The sequence below is a fragment of the Otolemur garnettii genome, unplaced genomic scaffold (assembly GCF_000181295.1).
Source record: "Otolemur garnettii isolate 467f Iridium unplaced genomic scaffold, OtoGar3 scaffold00251, whole genome shotgun sequence".
NCBI classification, from domain to species: domain Eukaryota; kingdom Metazoa; phylum Chordata; class Mammalia; order Primates; family Galagidae; genus Otolemur; species Otolemur garnettii.
In genome coordinates this window covers 262,927-282,130 of record NW_003852646.1, presented here as the reverse complement: position 1 = coordinate 282,130, position 19,204 = coordinate 262,927, and the positions used below count along the sequence as shown (strand labels likewise).

At 43.2% G+C, this 19,204-nt stretch overlaps 2 protein-coding genes and 1 pseudogene across 2 annotated transcripts in view; 2 read left to right on the top strand and 1 right to left on the bottom strand.

The window, feature by feature from the left end:
* The first annotated feature begins 555 nt into the window (after nt 1-555).
* LOC100947309 lies at nt 556-984 on the top strand (annotated as a pseudogene).
* Nucleotides 985-3,830: 2,846 nt separating this feature from the next.
* LOC111722426 (beta-defensin 122-like) lies at nt 3,831-8,252 on the bottom strand. The gene is made up of 2 exons (XM_023508492.1): nt 8,195-8,252; nt 3,831-3,970 (listed from the first exon to the last, which is right to left on the bottom strand). The coding sequence occupies exons 1-2, from the start codon at nt 8,250-8,252 to the stop codon at nt 3,831-3,833; spliced, it is 198 nt and encodes a 65-aa protein (XP_023364260.1).
* A 5,447-nt stretch (nt 8,253-13,699) lies between these two features.
* DEFB123 (defensin beta 123) overlaps nt 13,700-19,204 on the top strand; it is a 9,673-nt gene continuing 4,168 nt past the window's right edge. Inside the window, exon 1 of the mRNA XM_023508506.1 lies at nt 13,700-13,768. Coding sequence (XP_023364274.1) covers nt 13,711-13,768 — 58 coding nt within the window. The 5' untranslated portion in view covers nt 13,700-13,710. The remainder of the gene's footprint in view (nt 13,769-19,204) is intronic.

Below are 19,204 nucleotides of genomic sequence, written 5' to 3'. Positions count from 1 at the left end.
TTTTCGTCTTAAAAGCAGCCTGTAACAGCCTCTAAGGGTTCCTTCCCCCTTGTGGCTGAGGAACCCTGACGCGCCAGCAATAAACCTGCCTCTTGCTTTTTGCATCGATTTGTGATTGTGAGTGGTCTTTGGGTAGGCGACCCCCGGGGTGGGCACAACAAAGCCACTATGAAAAGTGGTATGGAGATTCCTCAAAAAATTAAAAACCCAACTATTGTGTGATCCTGCAATTTCACTTCTGGGTTTATATCCAAATGAATTGAAATCAGCATCTCAAAGAGATAGCTGCACACCCATGTTCACTGGCATTATTCATGATAGCCAAGATGTGGAAACAATGAAAATATCTACTAATGAATGAATGGATAGAGAAAATGTGGAATATACACACAATGGAATACTATTCCGCCTTTAGAAAGAAGGAAATTCTGGGAAACAAGATGGCGGGCTCACGGTGAGGCACTGTCAAGGGATGAAAATTGATTTTTCCTAGAAGTAGATTTTAAAAGCAGTGTTTCTTCCAAAAATCTTTTTTCATAAGTATCTTGATATACCATGGCTGGAGCAGCAGTAAAATGGGTGATATCAAAGAGAATTATCTTGAAACGTTTATTTCCAATCCAAAATGGAGCTTTATATTGTGTTTGTCATAAATCTCCATATTCTTCTCTACCAGATGACTATAACCATGAAGCAGAGCTTGCTTTGACGTCTGATGGCAGGACAATAGCATGCTACCACCCTTCTGTGGACGTTCCATATAAACACACAAAACCGATTCCTCTCCCAGATCCTGGGCATAATAATGAAGAAACACATGATCAAATGCTGAAAACCAGATTAGCAGGAAAAAGTGAATGGCTTGAACAAGGACCCATGAGAGAACAACTTAGCAAAATGTTCTTTACTACTAAGCACCGTTGGTATCCTCGCGGACAGTATCACACTCGTCATAAGAAACTGAATCCTCCAAAGGACAGATGATACTGAGGTTGTCCAGGGAATTGGAGAGAAATGTGCCTCATATGCCATTTGAGAAAATGCAATCTGGTATATTCATTAACATGTTACATAGCAAAATAGTAATAATAAAATGCCTTTTCATATAAAAAAAAAAAAGAAGGAAATTCTGCAACATGTGACAACATGGACAAACCTGGAGGACATTATACTAAGTGAAATAAATGAAATAAACCAGTCACAGAAAGACAAATTTCTGAAATAGTCAAAGTTATATAAACGAAGAGTAGCAAGATGGCTGTCATGGGCTGGGGTCAGGGGTAGATGAAATGGGAAGTTACTAATCAATGGGCATAAAGTTTCAGCTAAACAGGATAAACAAGTTTGGCTCAGTGCCTGTGGCTCAAGCAGCTAAGGCACCAGCCACATACACCTAAGGTGGCGGGTTCGAATCCAGCCCGGGCCCGCCAAACAACAATGATGGCTGCAACCAAAAAATAGCCGGGCATTGTGGTGGGTGCCTGTGGTCCCAGCTACTTGGGAGGCTCAAGCCCAGGCGTTGGAGGTTGCTGTGAGCTGCGATGCCACAGCACTCTACCCAGGGGGATACCTTGAGGCTCTATCTCAAAAAAAAAAAAAGAAAGAGAAAAAAAACAAGATAAACAAGTCCTAGGGATGTGCTATAAACCGTGGCACCTATAAGCAACAACAATGTTTTATACACTTAAGTATTTGTTAAAACAGATCTCATGTTAAGTGTTATTTCCACAATAAAATCAAATCCAAAAAGTAAGACTGCAAAGGCCAGGATATTTGATGATGTCAGCATAATGACAACCAACTATATCATCACAGTGGTCTGGCAGAATGGCCACATAAATAACATTACTAAGTAGTCTGTGCTGAATTAAATTTTTTTTTAATCTATTACAATAGAACAGAACATGAGAACAATTATCAAAGGCTGGGGTCAGAGGGGGTTCATGGAGGACTTGCTCCAAACCTTGAAGAAGAGTAGATTTCAGAAAAATGGTTGAGAAGGTGAGGCGAAGAAGTGTGTCCCAGGCACAAAGCAGTGTGAACAGAAGGGCAGTGGCAGGAACGCTCACAGCCCATCTGGAAACAATAAATACTGCACTTCGCCAGGCATAATGCACACAGCTTTCCCAAATTTTTGAGGGAAAAAACGAGGATGCACATTATACTTGAGTGGTACTGATTCCATATGTATGCAAATGGTTTTAATGCTTTTCTTTATGCCTATGCATTAAAAGAGCAGCTCTAGAAAGCAATAACAACATCTGTATGCAAAATAAAACCCTGGAATATGGTAATGGGTTTTGTTGAACTTACGGCAAACTTGCAATGAAGGTATTTTCAGACATACGCTTAAGGCAGGAGCTAGCAATCTAGCTGGTATGTTTACAGAGTTTCTTTACAATACAAAAAACAAGTACCTAAATGTAAACAAATAAAATCTGAATTAAAAAATTAAAATGAAAGATTTTTGTTCCTGAAAGTCTGGGCCCAAAACATGGGTGCCTATGATACACAGGAGTGCATTGTACGCAGCAAGATACGGTATACTGCCCGGCTGCAGCTGCCAGTTCCTGCAGCATATAATGTTGGACAATTACACAGGGATAAGATTTGAAATGCCTTGAATGTAAACATAAGAACTTAGATTTGTACAAACTTCCCATTATAAGACGAATAAGTTCTGGAGATCTAAGGTACAGCATGGTGACTATCTTAGTTCATTTAGTCTCCGATAACAAAGTGTCTGAGGCTGAAACCTATTTCTCATAGTCCTAGAGGCTGAGAAGGGCAATAGTCAAGGACTGTGAGGGTCCAGTCTCTCTGCTCCCAAGATGGCTGCTTATTGCTGCAGCCTCCAGAGGGGAGGAACATTGTATCCTCACAGGGCACAAGGGATGAAAGGGACTAAAAGGGGTCAATTCCTACTGTCAAGCCCTTTCATAAGGGAACCCAATCCCATTCTTGAAGTTGGAGCACTCTTGACTCAATTACCTTCTAAAGCCATACCTCTTAATACTGTCGCATTGGGCATCAAATTTCAGCAAGTGTTTTGGAGGGAACAAAAACCCCATAGCAGTGACTAAAGTTAACAGTACTGTATTGTGTACCCGAAATTTACTAAGAGAGTAGATCTTAAGTGTTCTCACCATAATGATTAAAAAAAAAAAAAATGGTGGGTACAACACCAGCCACATACACAGAGCCTGGCGGGTTCGAACCCAGCCCAGGCCTGCTAAAGAACAATGACAACTGCAACAAAAAATACCGGGGCATTGTGGTGGGTGCCTGTAGTCCCAGCTACTTGGGAGGCTGAGGCAAAAGACTCGCTTCAGCACCAAGAGTTTGAGGTTGCTGTGAGCTGTGATGTCACAGCACTCTACCGAGGGCGACATAGTGAGACTCTGTCTCAAAAAACAAACAAAAAGAAAAATGGTAACTATGTGGGTTGATGGATGTGTTAATTAACTCCATTGTGGTAATCATCTCACCGTGAATATGTGTATCAAATCATCAATGGTATTAAACATATACAATTTGCGTGAATTAGACTTCAATAAAGATGCAAAATATTTTGTTCATAGATGAAATTTCCTTTTATAAGAAAGGAAAAGGATATAGAACACCGAGCACACAGTAGGTACAGTCTCCTGTCCTTTATATACCTCCTGGCCCACACCCTTCCATTTGAGCTTGATGAGGCATACGAAGACACAAACACAGAAGGCAGCCAAAGAGATTTTAATAAAGCTCAGGAATCTACTAAGGTCAGGTGAGACTACTAAGCTCCAATTTATCCTTGTTTTTATGGTCTTGGACTTCCAAGCACTAATTTATCTCGGTGTTAGGTTTGGCAGGCCCTTGGGGGGCACGCAGCACAGGTTACCGTTCCTGCAGAAGATATAGGCCCTTTCAGCAACGCGGCATGTTTCACGGCAGGAGCCACGTTGACCCCAACATTTTTCGGTGCCACCTAATGCAAAAAGAAAAAAGAGAGATCCAATATCAGTCACGGGGGAAAGTAAGTCCTGGATTAAGACTAACAGAACACGAGGCAGGAAAAGGGGCCATCGGAAAAGGAGGCGTCACCTCTGGATATGTAGGGTAGTCATATAGTATGATATTCTCTCTTGGCACTCCGTCTCAACCCCAGCCCTTCATGAATGTTCCCTCTTAAGACCATGGGCTTTTGGAACACTTAGAATGGGTTTTGAAATCTGTCTGCATCGCAAGCCAACTGGAAGATCTGGAGCAGTTACCTCATTTCTCTGTGCACCAATTTCCTCTTTTCCAAAAAGAAGCTGTAACACCTGCCTCACACAGTTGTTGTGGAGATGAAATGAAATGTTTGAAAAGCAAGTCGCTAGCATTAAATAAATGCGGAAGTAGCAGGACCTCAGAAAAAAATCATTCCATAACTTAACTAGAAGGGACGAAAATGAACCTGATAATGGTTGAAGAGTGATACAGAGTGAAAAGAGGGATATTTTAATCAAAAGGAAAGGATGAGATAAAATGAAAAGACCATCTGAAAGCCTGGCCCCCAAAAGACTAAATTCTGCCCTGATGCTGAAAGAAAGCAATCAGCAGAGTAAGAAATAACCTGTTGAATGAGAGAAAATATTTGCAAACTAGTCATCCAATAAGGGACTCATATCCAGATTATACAAGAAATTCAAACAACCCAACAATTTTTTAAAAAGCAAATAATCCCCTTAAAAAATGGCAAAGGTATATTCAATGCATTTTTTATTGATACACACTTAGGGGGTACATGGATTTGTTATATGCACATAGAATGTATAATGATAAAGTTAGGGTATTTGGCTGTGTCAATTACCCTGAGTATTTTTTATTTATATTAGCCTACAGATGGGCAAAATCATCCAACACAAAGCTTACTTTATAATAAAGTGTTAAATATCTCATATAAAAAAAAAAGAAATAGAAAAGAATCAATAGAAAGTTACAAATATTGATGATAGGTAAAAGAAATCCAACATACCAAAAATAGGAACCACTAAAGAATAAAGACAGGGAACAGAACAAATACCACACACTGTGTTCAGTAAAATTTCCTGAAATAGAAAAATATTTGAGGCTTGGCACCTGTGGCTCAAGTGGCTAAGGCGCTAGCCACGTACACCTAAGGTGGCGGGTTCAAATCTAGCCTGGGCCCACCAAACAACAATGATGGCTGCAACCAAAAAGAAAAAAAATAGCCAGGCGTTGTGGCGAGTGCCTGTGGTACCAGCTACTTGGAAGCAGAGGCAGGAGACTCGCTTGAGCCCAGCAGTTGGAGGTTGCTGTGAGTTGTGATGCCACAGCACTCTACCCAGGGGGGACAGTTTGAGGCTCTGTCTCCAAAAAAAAAAAGAAAGAAAGAAAAGAAAAGAAAAATATTTGAAAACACATACTGAAAGGGCATACAGTATACCTGAGAATACTGACCCAAAGCAAGATATATTCTTGTAGAATTACTGGATATCACAGAAAAAGGAAAAAACATGTGTTGGGTATTAAAGCCACACCAAAAATAAAAAGTGATATAGGCAAAGAAAATACTACAAGACTGTAAGTCTAAACTATGCTTATACTTTTTAACAAAAGAGCTTTATTCCAGAAAATAAAAATGGTCATATTTAAGGTATTTAAGGAAAGAAAAAGTAAGCAAAAAATATTATGTCCAACAAATTTGACTCCCAAACACAAAAACAAACTGTTACTAACACACTAAAATTCAGGGGCTATTTTTCCCATAAGCTGTTCCTAAGTAATCTACCAGCCAAGCAAATGAAAGGAGCATTGACCCAGAACTAAATATTAAATACAAAGTTGAAGAACTAGAATGAGGATTCTAAAAGAGGGAGTAGAGTACACAGTGGCTGTATTTCCTGATAATATAGACACAGTACAATATAAAAATGAGAGAATGATAATGAGAGCATATGCTGAAATTCTAACTAGTTTGACTTGTCATGTTATTGTGGTAGTATTGGTATTATTTTACTAAAACTATTATATATGTGATAGAAGAGAAATCAAATGGGTAATTATGGGATATTCAAGTTCTATCATCACCTGTAACTTTATTAAACAGAATTCTCAATATAAGAAAAAATAATAATGATGTGATATAGCAGGTGGTTCTGAATTTGAATTGGAAGTATCAGTATGAAACTTTAAGTATTTTATTTTTAAATAGACGGATAGATGATGGTCATAGATAGATTTTTTTTTAACTCCAGCTTTAGTTACTGAAAAAGCCTAGAAAAAAATGACTAACCAGTAAAAATTAGTATCCTTAGCACTTATACTGTAGTCTTAAAATACTGTCTCCCCCCCCTGGCTCGGCGCCTATAGCTCAACTGGCTAAGGCGCCAGCCATGTACACCTAAGGTGGCAGGTTCGAATCCCCAGCCTGGACCCGCCAAACAACAATGACGGCTGCAACCAAAAAAAAAATAGCCGGGCATTGTGGCGGGCGCCTGTGGTCCCAGCTACTTGGGAGGCGGAGGCAGGAGACTCGCTTGAGCCCAGGAGTTGGAGGTTGCTGTGAGCTGTAATGCCACAGCACTCTACCCAGGGGGACAGCTTGAGGCTCTGTCTCAAAAAAAAAAAAAAAAAAATACTGTCTCCCCCTAAAATAAAATAAACCAGGCCTTCTTAAACATATGTCTGATTCCAGTGTTTGGGCCATAAATTACAAGATGAACCTAGGAACTTTCTGTCCTACCAGATATCAAGGGAGGTCCTATCAGGAGATAGGAGAAGTCTTATGAGCCAAATTGAAGAGGTGCCCATAGACCAGGAATAGGGCAACTTGAACTTCAATAGAGATAATAATTGCCATAGATTGAACTAATGGCTTAGAAACATGAGTTTCAAGTACAGATAAACAATATTCTTGGGAGTGTGAGGTAGGAGGATCACTTGAACTTAGAAGTTCAAGTACAGTCTGTGCAACATAGCAAGACACCGTCTCTGAAAATTAAATGATTAATATTTAAGTAAAACTAATTGGTCAGCCTCAGAAATGAATCGGTAACTAACTTGTTATCTCACAAAGTAAGCAAAGTTGGGCTTTTATCCTGCCTTTTCCCTCCAAACTCTTTAAACCCCAAGGTAACCAAATAGCAAGTGATGGGCAATGTCTCTTTGAGAAGTAGTTCAGCTAAGAAATGCATGCTCTTCCCAGCATATCTACATGGCCCCCACTGCCCATCTCCTTCAAATTTTTGTTCAAGGTCACTTTTTTTTTTTTTGCAGTTGTTGGCAGGGCTGCGTTTGAACCCGCTACCTCCGGCATATGGGGCTGGCGCCCTACCCTTTTGAGCCACAGGCACCGCCCTTCAATGTCACTTACTCAGTGAGGCATTCCCTTAATACTCCTTTTAAAATTCCAAACCCACATCCCCTGATACTTGGTATCTCCTGCTTTTACTCTGCTCATTTCCTCCTCAACAGAGGTCTAAGTTCCAAGAGAATGGAGGTTTTCCTCGTTTATTTGGTTGGTTTGTTGATTCACTGCCCTTTCTCCGACACCTATCACCGGGCCTCACACATGGAATCTACTCAACAATACTTACCGAAGGAATTAATTATTTAAGTAAACAGCGACATCATATCTATTGTCCCCTAAATCCAGATACTAACATAGAAAGGAGAAGGGACGTGGGTAAAAGTAGAAACAATAAAAGACTAAACATTTATCCGAAGCAAAATGAATTCATCTGAGAGGCTGTTTTAAATCAGATAAGATGAATATAATTGTCTTCCAAGTGTAGGAACATGCCCTGCGCCCTCTCCAATTCTTTCCCATCAATAGGAGGGAAGTTGCTAGGAAGATTCAGATGAATTACAAGACACAAAGAAGTCACTTCAGTGGCACATCAAAATTTCAGTGTGTCTAACATCGACCCCTTGACCTAATTTGTTATTTCAAATGGAGGGAAAATGAGTAAATTGAAACTCATAGGCACTCACAAGGAACCGAGTGGTCTGCTGGGGAATCACAAGAGTTAACAAATGTTGACATAGGTTCTAACCCAAGATCTGAAGGCTCTTCCCTCTTCCCCCCAAGACAAGTGGTATTTCATATTGCCTCTTATCAGCCCATCCTGCCAGGCCCTGAGATTCCCCCTAACCAAGACCCACTCTTCACCCTTGACCCCTCCTCTGAAGAGGTCTAAGTTACCTGGAATGACCTGGCACAAAAGCAGCAGCACAGCCATAGTCAGCAAAACAGGCTTCATAACTTCAAGTAGAAGCAGCCTCGGGCAGTCTGGAAAAGTGACAGAAAATAGGGGAGAGTCTGGATTCTCTGATCCCTCTAATCACTTGGAAACTGTGTTGCTTATGTGTGCCCTCAGCTGCCCACGGGTACAGCCTGCCCTGAGATAGCCTGCCTCTCTCATGCCTAGTCACCATCCTGACACACCCACACCCACCTACCTGAGCTAACATGCCTCCCTTTGTCCACCTTTACCTTTTAAGGACCAGCAAGAATAAATCATACAACAGCCAGAAGGCTACTTTTAAAAATATATGTCAGCCCTTCTTATAACCCAGCTTAAAATCCTCCAAGGCTCCACATCACACCTAGGAAAATATCCACAATCTTTACTATGCCCCACAAAGCCTTACATTATCTAGTTTAGAAATCCACCATTATCGTGGTTCTAACGCAAATTAAGAAGACTCCTTTTTTCAAAGGCAGTTTCCCAGTTTGGGAGCTGAGGAGTAAAGAAGGAGGAACACTTCATTTAGATCTTAGGAACAATGTGTCTATTAGATTATCTCCTGTCCAAGAGAAGAGGCCTTGCTGCTGCCTAAAATGGTCAGCTTCAGAAAAGACTTGGGAATTGAGAGTGAGAGAGGGCAGAGTTGAAAATACTCAGCTCTTTATCCTGGCTGTTGCACTTAGTGGCTGTGTGACCTTGGGAGAGTCACTTCTCTTCTCTGAGCTTCATTCTCACCAATAAGCAGATTGGAGTTGATGGACTGTAAAGAGCAACAGAGTACATGTTTATTATGGTTCTCTGAGTGTTGAAAAGGTATAGAAAATGGAATGGTGCAGAATTCTAGTTTTTCACTCCCAACATAGGCCAACACAGGTCGTGCTAATTAGGTTTACACCTAAGGATCTTGGGGCTTCCCTCATCAGATTCCAATTCTCTTTGCACACTCTTCCCTGATCCCTACACTCAATGTGCTATATCATCCTTGCAAACCATGGTCTTTTGGGGGTGTTAGGTGATGTTCTTTCTCGTGGGGAGAGAAGGATGGCTTGGCCGCAGGTGCAAGTGTTGTGCCTGGATTTTTCTCGATCCCTCAAGAGTTAGTCCGAGACACACTCCGATATAAAGATTATGAGGCAAGCTTTATTCAAGCCGGGGCCTGGACTCTCCTGGTGAGCACACCAAGGAAGAGCCCTGCCCCTGAGGTGCAATCAGTTTTTATAGGGTACAGAAAACTGGAAGGGGAGGGGTAAAGTACGGGTACAATTTTGATTGGTTGCAAAACAGGAAGGGGAGGGGTAAAGTACGGGTGCAATTTTGATTGGTTGCAAAACAGGAAGAGGAGGAGTAAAGTACGGGTATAATTTTGGTTGGTTGCTAGGGGCATGGACAGATTACAGGTTAGACCTAAGCTCCTGATTGGACATAGGTTTCGGCCATGGGATGGGCGGGGAACGTTATGCTGACTCATTGGGCCTAAGATGGTGGTGGTGGCCATCATTAAAATGGCGTGGGCTCAGCCCCTACACAAACTCCCTCCTAGAATTGTTTAAAAGCAAGAAAGGACTACATACTCTTAGGTGGCATGTAGCAAAATGTCTTTATTTTCCACTCCCCTTTATTGGGAGCTAGTCACGTACACCACATAGATCAATAATCCTAACATCCTCATTTCTTATCTTAAACTATAGAAAAGAAAGAAAGTCCGGGAAAGTGAGATAGCCATCATAAGATTAGCCTAAAGAAAGAAAGTCCAGGAAAGTAAGACAACCATCTTAAGCTAGCCTCAGGCTACTCCTCTTGGAAGACCTAAAAGAACAATACATTATCTGACTTCTATTGTTAAAGTTAAAGGTTAGGATAAACAGAGGAGTAAAACCTTTCTCTTCTATGTACTCAATTAAATTTCTGAGAAACTGGCTTCATGACTTTTTTTTATGGATTTGGAGACCCTGCAGTTACAATGGAGTATTTTACTCACATCATTACGATGGAGGTTTTCTTTTCACTCACATCAACCTTTGAGTCATGTCCTCTGCACAGATGGGCCGTTTCAACCCTTATCTGACAGGCTGACTTGACTGCACAGTCGGGGTTACCTGTGGGAGGTTTTTACCCCTGGCCTGCAGGCCCCCACCGTGTTTTCCCAGGTCGCTTAGGGCTTCGACAAAAGCACATAATACTCACAAGTCTTTTCGCTCAGTTCTGGAATTAAAAGAGCACATTTCATTTAATTTTTGTGGGGGTTTACCCCACATGGGGAGCTTTAAAATGAGAGCAAAATTAGTACCTTGACTATGCAAGTAGGCCCAGAGAGGGACTATGGTTTTGCAAGAGCCACACAGTGTATTTGAGAGCTGGGGTCAAGGAGAAAGACCTATGATATAAGTGTCACAGGGATTTAGAAACTGATTAGGACATCCCAGAGAATCCTTAGGTGAAAATCCAATTACCCTGCCCTGTTTGGGTGTTGAAAACCTAGGATTTCTTCATTTTTTTCACTCTCTATGTTTTTTCAGCATCTAGAAAACCATGTACTATGATGGATATATTGTTTCCTACTGCCAATCTTCTCCAGATTTTTGGTTGACAAGATGGAGGCCCAGAAAAAAGTGATTTTTCCAAGATCACATAGAAAGTTAGTAGCAGAGTCAGGACTGGGTCACCAAATAGTTTCATCCTCTCCACTCTCAATACACAACTCCGTTTGAAGCACTCCCAAAAGACCATGGTTTGCAAGGATGATATAGCACATTGGGTGTACGAATCAAGGGAAAAGTGTGCAAAGAATATTGGAAACTGAGGAGGGAAGCTCCAAGATCCTCAGATGTAAACCTCATTAGCATGATCTGTGTCTATATCCAGGCCATTTAGGCAGCGAGGAGGAAATCTCTTAAAGAGAAAAGAATCTAATAGGTGCATTCTTCTCAAGAGAGAATGTATATCCTACCCCCTCATCCCTTAGCCCTCATATAAGAAAATTGAATTTTATGATGTTTTACATCCTGGCGGGTGCTCAAAGCAACCCTAACTAAGATAATATTACATTTTGTACCTCCCTTCTCTGTAAGGAATTGAGTTAAAGTTTGCCACAAACTTTTATTATTATTACTATTATTATTATTATGAGACTTGAGAGGCAAAACGAAGGAGCAGCCATCATTCTCCAAAGTGTCTTTGGTTAGAGGTGGTGAGGAAGAGATGCAGGGGCGTATGAAGGTTTGGGTCAGTCCTCTCCATGTCCTGTTCCATGCCAGCTCTCCTAAAATGCCAGCCCCGCTGACCAGACTGACCCCAGGGCCCAGCTTTACCACTCAGCCTTTTCTATGAAGTCTTTGCATAGGAGGACACTCATTCAGATCTTAGGGACAACGTGTCTATTAGATTATTTCTTATCTAAGAGAAGAGGTCCTGCTGCTGCCTAAAACACTCAGGTGAGGAAGGACTTTGGCATTGAGAGTGAAAGAGGGCAGAGTTGGTTTTTTGTTTTGTTTTTTGCAGTTTTTGCAGTTGTTGGCCGGGGCTGTGTTTGAACTCGCCACCAGAGGGCAGAGTTTTGAATAATCGTCCACAGACTTCTCTATAGGAGCTCCCTTAGCAGTCCCTCTACAGCTGGGACATGCTTAGCTTCCTTGACACATTCACCCACGCCAGGGCTGGCTAGTGACTTTTCTCTAATGTTTGCAGGTCTTTGCTGTCCAGAAATTGAATAGTATCTAATTCTTTTATTTCTTTTTTTTTTGAGACAGCATCCTCTGTTCCCCTGGGTAGAGTGATGGCATCATAGCTCACAGCAATCTCAAACTCTTGGGCTCAAGCCATCCTCTTGCCTCAGCCTTACAAGTAGCTGGAACAACAGTCACCTGCCACAATGCCTGGCTAGCTTTTCTATTTTTAGTAGAGACAGTGTCTCGCTCTTGCTCAGGCGGTCTGGAACTCCTGAGCTCAAGCAATCTACCGACCTTGACCTTCCAGATTGCTAGGATTGCCGGCTTGAGCCACCACACCCAGCTGATTAGTATCTAATTCTTAGAATAAATACTTTATTCTGTGCTTCCTGGAGTGAGTCTTAACTAATACATGTTTGAAAAAAGTGATTCCCCCTTAACAGGAACGAAGGACGTGAAGGTAGATTTCTAGGCTTTGGGCACCAAATCCCTTCCTAGATGCTGCTTCTTGTTTCACTGAAATGGTTTTAGAAAGAATTATTTAAACTTGCTGACCTCACAAATTCACTTGCCTTTCAATTAACAGCCCCATCCAATAGGTTTTCTGCCTCTACAGAAATGGGTTCCACTGTTATTTTTACCGTGTATGCTTTCATACCCTTCACCTCTGAATCAGGCAGGGTCCCATCAGGAAACAGACTCCACACCAATATTCACAACAGAGGATATTATTTATTTATTGAGACAGAGTCTCAAGTTGTCGCCCTTGGTAGAGTGCTGTGGTGTCACAGCTCACAGCAACCTCCAACTCCTGGGCTTAAGCAATCCTCTTGCCTCAGCCTCCCGAGTAGCTGGGACTATAGGCTCCTGCCACAATGCCCGGCTATTTTTGTTGTTGTTGCAGTTGTCATTGCTGTTTAGCTGGCCCCGGGCTGGGTTCAAACCCACCCGCCTTGGTGCCTGTGACCAGCACCCTACCCACTGAACTAGGCTACCAACAGAGGCTATTAAGTAAAGGGAATCAGTTACACATTCTTGGAAGGCTGAAAGAACAAAAGGACCCCGAGGAAACAAGTGTTAGTAACCACAGGATGCAGCTACCACCCAGAGCACTGAGGAAAATAAGAGAAAGAGAGTGAGTTTTCAAATCCTGAGTTCAGCCCAGGGACCCTCAATGGCTGGTTCTTGCATCTCTGAGGAAGGGGCACAGCCTGGTGCCCATGAGGGTGACCCTGAGAGTACAGTCCACCACAAGGCCAGGACTAGCAGAGCGCTGTGGCCCCTGGAACTTCTAGAGGCCGCACAGAACTTGCAGCTGTATCTCTTACTGTCATTTTTCTCCCAGTTTTTGCTCCGATTACGTCGTATTTTTCGTTTCACCATCATGAACCTGCCTACCAACGTTCCTCTGCCTGGAATCGCATCTCGGTTCATCTGCCTGTCGGGTGGTATTTATTACTCTAACGCTGCTCTGCGGGCGTCCCTGGCCCTCCGGACTCCGCGTCGGTGGCGCTCCCGTGTGGTGCCTGGGGTCGGGTGGTTTCGAGCCGGGTGAAAGGCCGCGGACCAAGGCTGGACCTTGGACTTCTCTCTACCGACCTCCATGACAAAGGGAGGCTGTCAGCGCAGAGGTGTGGGCACCACCCTGTGGAGGGGGAGTGGGGACTGTACCGTGGGCAGCTGAGAGCAGAATGTGTGCTGTGGTTATCAGAGGGACAGCGAGCCAGGGCCGGGCACTCCCCTACGTCCCATTAGCTCTGCCGGTCACATCGCACTTGCGGCTTCACCTTGGGCGGTCTCCAGCCATGAAGCTCCTTTTGCTGACTTTGGCTGCACTGCTGCTCTTGTCCCAGCTCACTCCAGGTAACCTGGACCTCCTCAGGGAAGGGGCAGGGTTTGGAGACTGAGACCTGGTCAAGGAAAACCCTAAGGGTGGCAGGGCGCAGGCTGCGGGTCACAATTTGGACCATGTTTAAGAGACGCCCTCACCAGCATCGGGTGCCAGATGTTAGGTGCCAACTACAACTCGCAGAGCTCCTAGCTCCGACACTCCATCCCTCCTCTCCCTGCTCAGCTCCAGGGAGCGTAGCAGGTGGCCTGGAGTGTGAGGAAGAGTGGAGGAGGTGGGCAAAAGAGACAGGAAGGAGAAGAGGCAGTCCTGGTGCTTGTGCAGAACTGTCCCCAGAATGATCTAGGCTTTGTAAGGATCACAGCCACCTTAGTGGGAGAGAAAAGTTCATGTTTACTGTTGCTGCCTCTGTACCAGATGCTGTGTTGGGAGCTAGGGCCACAGAGATAAATGGCATGGCCTTGAGGAGACAGTTACACCAGCACTTACAGCCCAGGGTGACATGTCTGTGTCAGAGAGAAGCCAGCCAACTGGGCCCACAGCCCAGCCTGAGGGTCAGGAGAGTCCTTCAAGAGCAGTGGTTCTCAACCTTCCTAATGCCACGGCCTTTTAATACAGTTCCTGTGGGTCGCAACTCACAGGTTGAGAACCACTGCCCTAGAGAGATACCCCAAATCCTGAGACGTGAGTAGAAAGGCAAGAAGAAAAGGTCTAAGTAAAAGGGTGTCCAGGCAGGGAGGTCAGCTTCTGCAAAGGTCCAGGCATGGGGAAGAACATGGCCTCCCCTTTGGGGAAAGCCACACAAAGCAGAGGAGTGTGTCAGGGAAGCAGCAAGGAGTGAGCACACAAGGCCCAGGTCTGAATGAGCTTTGAAGGCCAGGAGAGGAAGCCACCAGCAGAGGGAGCCATGGGTGACTTAAGCAGAGACGGGCCCTGGTCAGATGTGCACATCCCACCAAGTCCAGCTCCAGCTGCCTGCTCCCTCCTGCTCATCTGGCAGAAGCTTCTGCCCACCCCTAGGCTGTCAGCTCACCTTTCCACAAAGTCAGAATGTGTGAATTTCCTACATTAGCTAACCTCAGTCCTCATGTCTGCCTGTGACCCTGAAAACACTCACCAGGGAAAGAAAGGAAAGCCCAGAACCCCGTTAGAATCCTCCCCCACCATACCCTAACTCTGTAACCCCCCAAAAGTAGCTCAGAGGCTCACAGTGTCAATTTCCTTATTTCTCAACTGCTATAACAACATCAAGTGTATAGGAATAGCAGGCTAAGGGAACAACACAGAACACACTAAAATCTTGATGTGCAAAGCTTCTTCATTTTCTGTAACATCTGAACTTTCCCAAGACCTGCCATCCTGATGGTGGGTGAACTAGTGGAGGGAGGGGCAGAAGAGGGCACATAGAGGCTGTGCCCAAACTCAGTACTTAAATGTTTGTCTTTCTGGTTTAAGACAATCTTCAAGTTAATTCAGTCTCTTTTGAATAAATATCCAGTCTTTGGTGGCGCCTGTGGCTCAAAAGGGTAGGGCGTCGGACCCATATGCCAGAGGTGGCGGGTTCAAGCCCAGGCCCAGCCAAAAAAAAAAAAGAATAAATATCCAGTCTTTTGGTATGTCTCCTTTCTTCCCCCCTTCTTCCAGGGAGAGCATCTAGGTTTAGGAGAAAGTAAGTTAATATGTCATCAATTAATTAATTGCTTCATTCAGTAAAATGGCTGAATAGATTTCATGTTCCTGGCACTGTGATAGGTGCTGGAGGCAGGACAATAAGCAAAGCAGAACAAAACACACAGATTCTGGACAGAAGACAGAGATTTTGCTCATCTACTGGAAGATCCAGAGATTCTACATTTACTGGAGGATCCAGAGAATTTTGAAAATAAGTGAAACATCTGTCCCATGATGATGATGGTGAATGCAAAGAGAAAAATAGGCATGAAGGAGGATAGCAAATGCCAGGGGGAGGTGTTTTGATATTTTTAATGGGGTGCTCATGAAATGGCTCACTGGAACCAAAGAAACCATACATGGTAAACCATGTGGATATATAAAGAAGAATAATAAACCTAGCGGAAATGACATGTGCAAAGGCCCTGGGGCAGGAACCTGAGGCGGTAGGATCCCTGTGCTGGATCCTTGTGGTCCACTGGGGTAATATCCTTCATTTTTTCATTTGGGTTTTTTTGGAGACACAGTCTCACTTTGTCATCCTTGGTAGCGTGCCACGGCATCAGCTCACAGCAACCTCAAACTCTTGGGCTTAAGCAATTCTCTTGCCTCAGCCTCCCAAGTAGCTGGGACTACAGGTGCCTGCCACAATGCATGGCTATGTTTAGAGACTGGGTCTTGCTCTTGCTCAGGCTGTTCTCGAACCTGTGAGCTCAGGCAATCCACCCACCTCAGCCTCCCAGAGTGCTAGGATTACAGGTGTTAGCCACCACACCCAGCCCTGGTAATATGCCTCATTGAGTGTGACCAGAGTGAACTCTTGTTACTGGATCCCCTGGCTGACGAAATCTCTTGGCCATGTTGAGGACCCGACCACTGACTTGGCCCTTCATTTCAACCAAATTTCCTGTCTGGTTCCTGGATTAATGCTGTTCACACCTTCCCTTATTGCCTTCTGCATTTTGTCACTGGTTTTCCTTTCTTAACCAGAGAGAAGGGAATTTGGGGACCTCCTGGATCTATTTTATGCTACAAGAGAGCATAGAGAGATGTTCAGCCACTTTCCTCCGCTATTTCTAATCTGTTTCCAGGTGACACCATAATAGGCTATGTCCATGCTGAAGATAGAATTCGTCTATAAAGCACCTAGTGCGGAGGCTCAGGCCTGTAACCCTGGCACTCTGGGAGGCTGAGGGAGGAGGATGCCCTGAACTGAGGAGTTCTAGACAAGCCTAAGCAAGAGCAAGACCCCAACTCTACTAAAAATAGAAAAGTTAGCGGGGCTTTGTGGCAGAGATCTGTAGTCCCAGCTCCTCGGGAGGCTGAAGCAGGAGAGTCACTTGAACCTAGGAGTTTGAGGTTGCTATGAACTATATGCTCTAGCCTGGGCAACAGAGTGAGACTCTGTCTCAAAAAAAAGAAAAAAGAAAAGAAAAATCCCCCTAAAAGCTACCAAATTTCCCTGCACAAATAAGGGAACTAAGGGAAAGTGCAGGCTGAAGTACAAGGTGAATGAAGCCATGTTTGATAGACTTCAAGGCAAGGCAGGGCCAGGAGGCAGCGCCTAAGGGGGTTAACATCAGATCTCGGCTGTAAAGGGATTCAAGGTCCCACTTCCATGGAAAGTACAAAATTAAGATAGATGTGAAATTTTGTATCCTAAAACCTTCTGACACTTTGCACCTGGCTCTGAAACCAAGCTTGCCTTTCTGTATTAAAAGACTAGTTTCTCCCAGGGAAGACTATAACATTTGATTCTTGGTGATATTATTTCAAATACAAAGTTTCTCATACTCGTGACTTGAACAAAAAGAGTTTCTCAGCATTTTGTTCTTATGTTAGTTAACAAAAGCAGTTTCACAGGTTCACACTGGCTCCCTGGAGTGACGGGATAGTCTAGGCTCATCTTGTACAATTCCTAAGCCAGATCTTGAATTAGTTCTAAGGTTTACAATAGAAATTTTTACCTTGATGTTTTGATGGAAAAAAAAAAAGAAATTTTTACCTTATCGCATTTTACCTTCAAATAATATGTCAATTTACATATAGGGCAAGAACCTTAAAGCAGTAGAGTATATTTCCATTTTCCCTCTCTCAGTCTTTGTGCTATTATTATACATTTCACTTCTGCTTGTTTGTTTGTTTGTTTGTTTGTTTGTTTTTGAGACATCTCACTCCATATCATTGGTGTCATAGCTCACAGCAACCTGAAACTCTTGGGCTCAGGTAATCCTCTTGCCTCAGCCTCCTGAGGAGCTAGGACTACAAGCATGTACCCCTATGGCTAGCAATTATCTTTCAGAAGAAATAAGAAAAGTTGTTTACATTCACCTACACGTTTACCAGTTCTGGCTCTCTTTGTTCCTTTATATAGCCATTCAGATTTCCATATGGAAGCATGTCTTATGCCTTAACATTTCTTACAGTGAAAGCTTTCAGGGATAAATTTTCTCAGGTTTTGAATATCTGAAAAAAGTCTTTATTTCTCCATTTTAGAAGATTTTTGTTATGTAAGAAATTCAATTTTCTTTCTTTCTTTTTTTTTGGAGACAAAGTCTCACTCTGTTGCCCCAGGTTACAGTGCCATGCAGTGGCAGCTCACAGCAACCTCCAATTCTTGGGCTTAAGAGATCCTCCTGCCTCAGTTTTTCATTTTTAATAGAGATAGTGTCTCACTCTTGCTCAGGCTGGTCTCGAACACGTGAGCTCAAGCAATCCACTCACCTCAGCCTCCTAGAATGCTAAGATTACAGGTGTGAGCCACCATGTCCAGCCATGTAAAGAATTCTGGGCTGACTTTGTTTCCATTTCACTACTTTAAAGATTTCTCTCCACGGTCTGCTAGTGTACAGTTTTTGACTCTAGCAAATAGTGGACAAAGTTTTTCTTAAGTACTTAATGTGTTTTGTCTTCTGGGTGTTTTAAGATTTTTTTCTTAAGCTTGATTTTTGGCAATTTGATTATGATATATCTCTGCATGCTTCTCTTTAGGCTTTATTCAGCTTGGAGTTCACTGAGATTCTTGGATCCAGAGTTTTCACCAAACTTAAAAAATTTCAGCCATTATTTATTCAAATATTTTTTCTGTCCCTCCCCTCTCCTCTCCTTTTGATACTCCAATTATACATATGTTAGATGGCTTGCTATTGTCCCGTGGGTCACTGATACTCTGTTCCTTTTTTTTTTTCCAGTCTTTTTTCTCTCTGTTTCATTTTGGATAGTTTCTGTGGCTATGTCTTCAAGCACATTTATCTTTTCTTTTCCAGTCTAATTAATATACTATTAATATCACTAGGTTTTTCACTTAATAGTGTTTCTTCTCAAGTATTTCTACATGAATTTTTTTGCACCTTTATCTCCTCTCTTTATTCTCAGGTTTTCCTCTGCCTTCTCGGGTATTTAGAGCATATTTATCGTTAACTGTTTTGTCATCTTTGTCTGCTAGTTTTATCATCTTTGCCATTTCTAGCCATTTCTGATTTTCTCCTGGTTATTGGTCATATTTTTCTGCTGGGGTTGTGTGTGTGTGTGTGTGTGTGTGTGTGTATGCACACGCATCCCTGGAAAATACTTGGATGCTGTGCACTATAAATTTCCCACGTTTGGGCTCGGCCCCTGTGGCTCAAGTGTCTAAGGTTCCAGCCGCATACACCTAAGGTGGCAGGTTCGAATCCAGCCCAGGCCTGCCAAACAACAATGATGGCTGCAACCCCCCCAAAATAGTCAGGCATTGTGGCAGGGACCTGTGGTCCCAGCTACTTGGGAGGCTGAGGCAGGAG